The following is a 10,477-nucleotide window of genomic DNA, read 5'->3' on the forward strand; positions in this document are numbered from 1 at the left end:
TTTGATATTCAATTTCGTAGACGAGTGAAATCTTTCGCAATAAGTCTGACTTTGAATCTCTCAATAACCTCATCAGTTTTTTATTTAATATTGAACACTTATTTGCACCCAATCAGTTTTTTATCTCAAGGGAGTTGAGTAAAATTTCATGTGTCATTATGTTTTAGTGCTCGAATCTTCTATTCAATTTCTTTCCTTCATTTTAAATTTTTCAAGAGCTTCAAAAATGGATTTATGAATATGCATACTATCAAGGTTAGAAAAAAATGTTTCATAGGATGAGGATAGCTTCCTATAAATTACATACTCTTGAATTGGATAACTAATGCAACTTTCCTTTTCACTAGCATCAGAAGATGAAAGGGATAACTCATGAGAATTAGACTCATCTTTGCTCGAGATTTCAGGTGAATGCGCACTTGAATTTCAGTTTGAGCAGTTTTGTCTTTGCAAGTTGTCTTCTACCTGCTCAAGGTTTTTCTTCCTCCTTGTGTACACACAAAGTTTTTAGTTTTGGACTTCAGGTTGGATTGGTTGGACATCTTCAACTAGGATAGGAGGGCTAGGTGGAGTAGGTGGTGAGGTTTTATAGGTGTCATCAAGTACGTCCCATGATTTATGTTCATTTGCACTCTCCCCTTGAACATCTGATTTGGAGTAGTATGATTGAATTAAAAAAAATATGACATCCATGAAGTTGTATTTTTTGGTAACATGAGAGTAACACCTATATCTCTTTTTGTTGGTGGCATACTTGAGAAAAATAGTATTGACTTATTTATGTTCAAGTTTTGTGTGATTATGAGAATAGATGTGAACAAAAATACACACGTAAAGATTTTAATTGGTATAATAGAAGAAAAAACTCTTATGTGAGTATAATTAACCGTCTAAACATAAATGTTTTGGAGTTAAGGACCTGACTTGACATTGATTGATAAGGTATCCTGCGGTGAGAACCCCTTCTACCCAATAATATTTTAGAACAATGAGACTTCATATTTAAGTGGGATACCTATGGTTGTTCTTTCTCTCAGATATATCCCAATTTTTATGTGATATACATAAACTCACATGGATGACCCCATTTTTTCAAAGATAGGATCCAAGGGTTAGAGTTGAAATATTCCTTTGTATTATCAGTTTTGAGGATCTGAATTTGCATTAAAATTGAGTTTGAATCATGTCATGGAAGTTATGAAAGCTTTGACATGTTTCATATTGCTCTTTCATTAGGAATACCCAAGTGGTTATATTGTGATCGCCAATAAATTAGACAAACCATTTGACCCACTTAGGGTTTTCACCTTTGAAGGTCCGCAAATATCACTGTGACTAATAAAAAAAGGGAGTGTTTGTACTGAGTCATGAGATAACTATTTCGAGTGTTTGACAAGTTGACAAATTTTACATTAATAAAAATTAAATTTTTTATTGATAAATAAATGATGATATAACTTAGCAACATGATTGAAATTATGATAATCCAGACGATAATGTCATAATAAGAATTGATTTTTGTTAGACAGACTCAACAAACTCAAAAATTTGAAGTAAATATGAAGATGGAATAATTTATATTTAGAGAGAGACTTTCCTTGAGTAGTATAAGCTTTAATGCATTTCAGTATTGTCAATTATCTTCTCTCACTCCAACTGAAATTCAAAAGAGTTTGCAAGGAATCTAGTTATATATTTCTTTTCATGAGCAAGCTTACGATTGTAATTAAATTGCAGCTCAACTATGGAACATATAAAATAGAGGAAAGAGTAATATCCCGAGAGAGCTCCAAATCTCTTTTCCTAACAATGTTTGAGTGAGACCCGTCTGCAAGTTTTATCGATCTAGATACATAAGCCTTTTGATAGCTGACTAGAGCATTAATGTCTCCGGTCATATGATTTTAGGTTCTTGAATTTTTTATCCAAGTTCTAAATCTCCCATTGATGACAAGATGAGAGAATGATATATTATTTTGGTGTGTTGTGTGCTGCTTAAATTACCTCAAAGGAGTTCTTCCAGTATTTCAAACTTTTCCTTGGTGAATGGTTCAACCGACCCTTCAAATGTGGTAGCATTATTAGTCTTTTTCTCTTAATCTTTCTTTCCTTGTCCAGATTTATAATGTGTAGGTTTTCTATGGAATTTCCAGCATTTATCCTTGATATACCCAATCTTCTTGCAATAGTGTAGGACAATTATTCTTATGGTTTGAGTCATGGGAGGAATTATGAGTGTATTGGGCTGAGCTTTTAGCACTTGGTGAACCCTCATTTTCAGTCAACCTTAGCTTCTTTTTGCTCTCTTCTCTCCTGACTTTACCAAACGGTTCACTGGTAAATGGAAGAGGCTTTCTTCTCATGATCCTCCCTCTCACCTCATCCAATTCTTGAGTTGGCCCTAATAGAAATTTGATGGTTCTCTTCTCGATAATGGATTTAGGGTCTGTTTGGGACTGCTTTTTGTTTGTTTTGCTTTTTAGACCGCCACCACAGTTCTATTTGGGAAACTACTTTCTTCTTGCTTTTTAGAAATTTCTACGGTGGAATGTTGTTTTTTTCAACATAAGCTATTAAAGTGTGGTGACTGTCAAAAAGTTGTCTGATTTTTTGAAAGACAACTTTTCTTTTACAACAATTTCATGACTGCTTCTTCAATTAGTTGCTGCTGCCCGCTTAAACATCACGACATCATGTGTATATTTCCACATGTCTTTCAAACATATCTAATTCCTGCCAATATTTTATCAAGATGTTGAAGTATTGGGTGACGCTTAACTCTCTTTTACGAAGATCAGGAAGATTGGTTGTGATCTCAAATAACTTTGCAGTGTTCTCAGCTTTGGATTATGTTTCTCTAACCTCTCAGATTTCTTTGATAGTCTTGTAGAGAAACAAAATTTCTCCTACTTTACTGGTTGTTGGTTGACTAGCCCACATATCACGATATGATCTTGAATCATCGATGTGCGGTGGTTAGAATCAATAAGCTTAGGAATTGTGCCCTTTCTTGTGAGATATTTCTTTTTTTTTTTCACAAATGTACATAAGCACGGATTGAGACTGTTGAAGGAAGTCATGGCCATTGAGTTTTTGATTTGTGATAAAAGTAGAGTATTCATGAGCCTTTTGGATAGAATTCCTGTTCTTTGATTTCGGATTGATCTTTGGAATAGGGCTCGGCGCCTTCATCCTGTACTTGGTCATAAGCCCCTGGATATTTTGAGAAGGAGTTTTTTTTTATGGAGGAGGACCTGCAGCAGTGATAATCTAGTGGAGATGAGCCTGCGGCAGGGAAAATTCCGGTGAAGGAAGGCCTATTGCAGGGAGATTCCGGCTGTGTGGTCTACAGGGATAGGGAGAATCTGGCTAGGGGCCTGCGGGGACAAGGGGGAGAGGCCTGCAGGGAGGTGTGCCTGGAGGAAGCCTGTAGGGAGGAGTGGCTTGCAGGGAGGTGCGCCTGGAAGAAGTGTGCAGGCAGACAATAACAGGGAGACTTCTGTAGGGAGCTGGCTGCATGGAAGAGAGGATGCGGGCCTGCAGGTCGATAGAGGAGAACCTGGTGGTTGTTGGAAGCTAGGGTTTGTTCCAAACTCCGGTACTATGTAGACAACAAATTTGGAGAGGAGCAATTCCCTTGATCTTATTGTTCACATCTAGGGTACATATATATAGGAAAACATTTTCCCGTAATTTACAAACTTATCAAATATATCTAATCTGAATTACGAAATGAAGTAAATCTGAATTAAAAAAATAAAGAAACAAAATAGGAAATGAATAAAACCAATCAAGGGTTTCCAAAGCAGTCCTCAATCAATCTCCTCCATGATTTCTATGGTAGCTGTCCGGTCTACCCTAGCATCAGTCGAAATCCTTCTCAGTTTTCCAGTCTTTAATATTTTTTGGCTCTCAACTTAAGGACAATTGAAGTATACAACAATAACAACAATAAAGCCTTAATCCCACTACTTGGGGTTGGCTACATGGCTACATGAATCCTTTTCCTCCATTGCATCCTATTTAGTGTCATATTTTCATTTAGTTCTAATAAATTAAAATTGTTTTTTATACAATAAGCCCAAGTCTTCCTAGGTCTACCTCTACCTTACTTAACAGAAGTCGATTTTTTTTTCGACAAGTTTTATGCACGCTAAATTTATAAAAAGCAAAAATGCATTCCATATATTTATAAATTACTACAAGAGCTAGATTTCTCTCGATTATAGATTGTACTTTTCATTGGGGCTCTTCTCAAGGAATGTTGAGGAGAAATTGCATTAGGATAGACAGAGAAGTTGTTTGGGCTCTATGGCCATTGCATTTTTTTTTCCTCACCCTATTAGCAGGGCGATAGCTCCATTACATTATTGAAATTTCATTAAATAACAAAATTATTATATTTTAACATATTATAAGTAGCTCTCCCATCTGTTTGGATGATAAGATGAATAAATAGACTATTGAAATGGTGGAATCAGATTGTGCAATCAGGACTAGTCAAAAGGATTTTGCATGGCTGGCTAAACAAGGAAATCTGAGAAAAAATCTTTTAGGTTTAAGTTTTGCGCTCAAATCTATTGTCGAACAATTATAAAGCTAAGCATTGTTAAGCTGGTATTGGAAAAGTGATGAAACATGGTCAAATCCATATTGTTGCGAAGGAAAACTGAATAAATCCTTTGTAAGATCTTTAAAGAAAACATATATGTTTTTGTCAATTAGACGTTGAAGTTAGAATTTTTAGCATGTGGTTATGGTCTTTTGAGTTCTGAAATTTATCACTTTTTTTGTTTATATTTGATTTTTATCAAACATCATTTTTTATTTGTGAACTATTTAAAATAGAGAATATTTGGGGCTTATGTTCAGCCTTGTGATTCCCCCACCCCCTCCAGAAAAGCAAATATTTTCGACTATTTTGTCATTTTTGGTCCCTGGTAAAAGTTTCACTTCCTTTATTTATAATGTCGTCGGAATTTACAAATGATACTCAGAGCTGAAAATTCGAAGAACTATGCAGTTTGTTTGCTCTGCCCTCTGTTGGTTTAAAAACTGCATCTTATTTTGAAGAATTTATTCATTCAAAACTCCTTTGTCCGTCATATTTGATTCATCTTTGCCATTTTTTTTTATCATCTGACAATCTTTGTTACAATTTCTCACTTAAGGTACAAACACTTGGGTCAATTTGCTCCATTAGGAGGTGAACAAGCCGCTGCACAGTTACCAGGAGATTGGATCTCTATAGGCCATAGCTCGCAGTGGTTATGGTATTCTGTATACGCAAGGTATTATGGCATGTAGAAAACGTTCAAGTTTACATTCCTGATACATTTTGGGTGGTTTAATGCTCTCTCGTTGGGTTTTCGTACTAATTTTCGAACATGTATTTTTAGTGAATATATTTGACTCTTCATGTATCACTGCAATCCAATATTCATCTGCTAAATCCTCGTCAATGCGTAAAGGCTCTATACAGCATAGAAATGTAAAATTGATTTAGCTCTTCTTGCATCACTGCAACCTTAATTAAGTGTGTAACAATTTTGTTTGCCATCCTTTGTCATATCATATTCATCAATACTCTTCTCCTGAGCCCTTATTACATACATACCGCCCAATTTTTATGTATTTACATATCTAACACCTAAACTTTACTTTTTTACATTTCATTCATATGATTATTTTCAAAAAAAAAAAAAAAATTCCCTTCATTTGACCAAAAAAAAATCACTTCTTTCTTCACTTTGAAAAAGTTTGTATAGGAAAGTGGTATATGTAAAAAATTGAACTTTTGGTGTTATATATATAAATACATACGAATTGAGTGGCATCTATGTAAATCTTCCTTCAATAATTTATCATCTTATTAATTCATTATTATTCTCTCTTTCTAATATTTTGATTCCACGTTCAGTAAACAGGTGAGTTGGCGGACAAGGTTTCTGGTGATTTCAGACTGGACAAGACGATTCATATTTGGAAGGGATTCTAGCTGCATATAATCGCAATTTTCTCCCTCCATTTGATTTTCATCTGTATCATCCTCTTCTTTAGAGCAGCTTTTTCAATGACATCCTTTGTTTTATGTTGAACCGGTTATTTGTTTTTGCAATCCAGAGTAATAGCTAAAAACTGGATGTTTGTGTAAATATTCGAACAAACCCAAGTTACTTTGATAATGAAATAAACCTTTTTTAAACCCAGAAAGTATTGAACTTGTAAGACAGCAGCTTTGCCAACTGCCCACAAATTTAAATTTGTAATTAACATTTGTTTCGTTCAAAATTAATCAAATAATTTAGGAAATAAAAATGATTTTTTTTAATATAGTATAAAAATATTATAATAATAGAATTAATTATTTTTTAATTGATTTGAGCCAAAATGAGTGAAACATGATACTTAATTTCTCAAACTTGTTTTCATTTTAATTTATTTGTATAAGAAATGAATGAAAAATAAGCAAACATGAGCTCCTTGTTAACTGTGAGCTTTTTATAAGCCCCATCACCCATGTGTTAGGATGAGTGGTGGACTAATGCTCTTTCTGATATTCTAGTTTTGACGTTAAACCATTAGAGAATCTGCGTTGTAGTATGTCTAATAATTGAACTTTATCAGTTGTGACTAAAAATCTTTTAGTTGGGGGCTTTGATCAACAGGCAACCCAATTCCTATGTATTTATATATCTAACAAACTAAATTTTGCTTGTTACATTTATACCACTCTTTTATATCACATGAAAGTTACCACTATCTTAATTTTAAAAGCGTTATGAACATTTCATGAATAGGTAAGGTGGTATATAAATTGAAGTTTAGTTGGTAGAGATATAAATGCATAGAAATTGAGTGGTATGTCTGTAAATCTCCCATTTTAGTATTAACCTGAATAATCACTACTATAATCTTCATCTCACCAAAATAAATTGCTTTTCATCGTTATAGGATCATTTTTCGACCATCTTAGCTCACCTTTTGTTGCAGAATTGCCATCTCCTGACCGCCATCATTTACGAAGCATAGTTTGACCATTGTTATTCATTCACTAAGCTCTGTAGTCATCAATACTTTTATAGGATTTATTATTAAATCTCCCAAAATAATTTAATAATATGCCATATGAAAAGCATATTAATATTTTTTTAAGTCATTAAACATAAAGTTAAATAATTATATAACTCCATGTTCTTACACATATTCTTAAACTTCCATTACAATTCTATTTTCTTTTCCTTTATCAAGAAATGGTTAGATAACTCGCTAATCTTAGTAATGGTTAGCGAAGTGGGAATATATATATATATATATATATATATATATATATACGGCATACCACTAAATTCTTATGTATTTACATATCTAACACCTAAGCTTTACTTTTCACATAGATATCACACAAATCTCTTATATGACATCAAAACTACCACTATTTTAACAATTAAAACGTGAAATACGCTTTTATGATGCATAGTTAAAAAAATGGCTTAGATGTAAACAATGAATTTTAGGTGCTAGTTATGTGAATACATAATAGTTGAGTGATATGCATGTAAATCTTCCACACACACACACACAAATAACAGCACATAAGCACCTAAAATCTCACTCTCAAATCCACTTATGAGCAAATCATTAAATCGAAATAAACTTAATTCCAAAGTATGAACCACTCATGTTCTTATGTTCCCATGACCATATTGATATAAAATAAAGTCCTACCTAGCTAGTTTTACTTCTACTACCAAAATACTTTCATAATTAGTAAGAAAAAAGCTTACTTCACATTCTTTGCCAAGCCACGTTCAAGACCAACCCTCCATTACAACTCTCATACTTTCATATTAAAGGACCAAGGAGGCCGAGCACCCCTTCCGTTAGCCTAATATTACCTTCTCATCAAATTCCTTGATAAAACGTTTGTCAAATTTTAGCTATAAATTCATATACATACAAAGATTTTTTTTCAATTTGCCATTTATAATAAAAAACTAGTGTGACGGAGCAAATACCTTCCTTTCATCAGCTTATCAGTTCCTTCATCTACTCCGCTTATTTCATCACCACTTTCCCTTTCAAATGGCACGCTATTAGAGACAAGCTTGATAAGCTCAACTCCCATCTGAAGAAAGCTGCTCAAAGTCATGATTTTTTAGAGGATGCTCTTCTTTGAAAGCTATTAAAAGAAGTATCAACAACTTTGACTAAGATCCAATTGCTTGAAGATCATTGTTGTAATAGCTTTTACAATGGAGTGAAGCTTCTAATGAAGAATAATATTGATAAATCATCGTTAAGATTGGATATCCTCAACAAACATCTTACTGAACTCTGCGCTTCAGGCAGTAGTGAACTCTAGAGCAATCCTTGTGGCAAAGCCTGCAAGTGTAGAGCCAATAGAGAAGTCATGAAATTCTACATCAAAGATCTCTTTTTGAGGCCAAAGACAGGAGATTTGGAGATGCAATCCTCAACATTGGAAGCCATGAATAAGATTCTTTTTGAAGATTAAAACCAGGTAATGATTATGTCGAAGGAAGTTGAAAATAACATTCAGTTTTTTATGAGTTTACTTGAATTCAGTAACTTGAGCATTTAAGAAGAACCATTGGAAGCAATCTTGGTAATTTCAAAATTCAATCTTTCTAAAGGAGCCCTTTTGCAGCAGGGGTTTCGCTTCCCTTGTTCAGATTCTGAAGACTGGAAGCAAATTAAAAAGATCAGAGCTTGTTAAACTCTGAAGAATCTAACATAAAATTCAGATAATGTGTGGTATGTGTCAGCAAATGGAGGTCTCATAGCTCACCAACTTGATTGGAGATGTTGAGAGCCCTGGGGAGTTGATTGAGATTCTGAAGAGCTAAGTCTAGAGGAACTCTCATATCTCTCAAATGTAGTATTATCATCTGAAGCTGTAGTCTTTATGGTTTACTCCTTTTGAATGAAATAGTTCAAAGAAGCCCTATCCCGAGTCGCCTTGCTAATATTTCCCGAAGTTAATGTTTTGTAAAATTGTAATGTCAGACTATTGACTCGGCATTGGGAGGTAATTTAATTAATCTCGCTTTCAAAGATGCCACTCAATGTGAGAATCAGTTAGAAAATTTATGATTTCAAGGAGATCAAAATCAAAGGCCATAAACTGAGAGTAATCATTATTAGGAATGTCAGGGAGTCCAAAAAGTGAGTTGATATGGGTGGAACTAAAGTATACTTGCTTCCCCGAACAAAAAATTTATCGTACACTTGTTCTTTTGTGTTGGAGAAGAACTCAAGGGCGATTGGGCCCGCACCTCTCAAACTTCTTCAAGACATTAGGTATGGATTGGTAGCTTGAAGAGGTGATAAACGAAATAGAGGTATTTATAGAAAATGTGATTGGAGCCACAATGCAAGAATGGCAGTGATGTGGTAATTAAATAAATCTGTGAAAATGAATGGGATAAAGTCATGTAGATAAGGAAGGAGGCATTACGATATTTGCTTGTGGCGATATATAGCTTGGGTGGGGCGTGATGGTGCTTGGTGCAGAATTTGAAAAACCTATACTTCTAAATCAAGATAAGGCACACACATTAAATTGAAGCAAACATTGCAAAAATATAAGTAAACACAATAAATCAACACTTGGGTTGCCTCTCAAAAAACATCAACAGATCATTACTTGGGATGACCTAAGTCAATGGTTTCCCAAGAACCTACTCTATATCTACATAAATAAGGCTTCGACCTTTATATATTAACTTTAAAATGTGGGCAGTCTTTCTATCATCAATATCTAAAACTCCAAAGGGGTAAACCTTTACTACATTGAATGAACCATATCACCTGGACTTTAATTTTCTTGGAAATAGTTTCAATAATGATTTAAATAATAAAATCTTCTTTCTCTACTTGAAATATTTTCTAATGAGCTTTTAATAATGCCATTTTTTTCATATTTTTCTTATAAATTTCGGCATTCTCATGTGCTTATATTTTAATCTTCTATAACTCATTCAATCATAGTAATCTTACCTATATGAGAGTCTTAAAAGCAGTATTATAGACCCACAGTGCATTATCCAGCTTAAGAAATTAATCCTTTCTTTTAGGGTTAATAGTTTATTTCTAAAATTTTTTTGATCTTTTTATTTGAGATTTTTGTTAAATCGATAGTTTGAGGATGATATGTATAATAAATTTTATATTTAATCTCATAATTAGCAATTAATGTCTCAATTCATTTATTGCATAAGTGATTCCCTCTGTTGCTAATAATAACTCTTGGTGTTCTAAATCTATTAAAAATATATTTCCTTAAAATGTTTTGTACACCTTGTGAATCACTTTTAGGTAGAGCAAAAGCCTTAATCCATTTTGAGACATAATTTATTGCAATCAAAATATACTGATTTTCTAAAGATCATAAAAATGGTCTTATAATGTCTATAACTCAAACATCTAATATTTCTACCTCTAAACTGTAATT

General features: G+C 33.5%; 1 protein-coding gene and 1 pseudogene across 2 annotated transcripts in view; both read left to right on the plus strand.

Annotated features, from left to right (window-relative positions):
• Positions 1–6,205, plus strand: part of LOC110032074 (external alternative NAD(P)H-ubiquinone oxidoreductase B3, mitochondrial-like) — a 65,499-nt gene extending 59,294 nt beyond the window's left edge. For both annotated transcript variants that reach the window (XM_020735586.1, XM_020735588.1), the window contains exons 9-10: positions 5,172–5,291; positions 5,921–6,205. In XM_020735586.1, the coding sequence (XP_020591245.1) occupies positions 5,172–5,291; positions 5,921–6,008 (208 nt within the window). In that variant the 3' untranslated portion in view covers positions 6,009–6,205. The remainder of the gene's footprint in view (positions 1–5,171; positions 5,292–5,920) is intronic.
• A 587-nt stretch (positions 6,206–6,792) lies between these two features.
• On the plus strand, positions 6,793–8,833 carry LOC110032079 (annotated as a pseudogene).
• Positions 8,834–10,477: the final 1,644 nt, after the last annotated feature.

This window comes from Phalaenopsis equestris, unplaced genomic scaffold (genome assembly GCF_001263595.1).
Source record: "Phalaenopsis equestris unplaced genomic scaffold, ASM126359v1 Scaffold000878, whole genome shotgun sequence".
In the NCBI taxonomy this organism is placed as follows: Eukaryota; Viridiplantae; Streptophyta; class Magnoliopsida; order Asparagales; family Orchidaceae; genus Phalaenopsis; species Phalaenopsis equestris.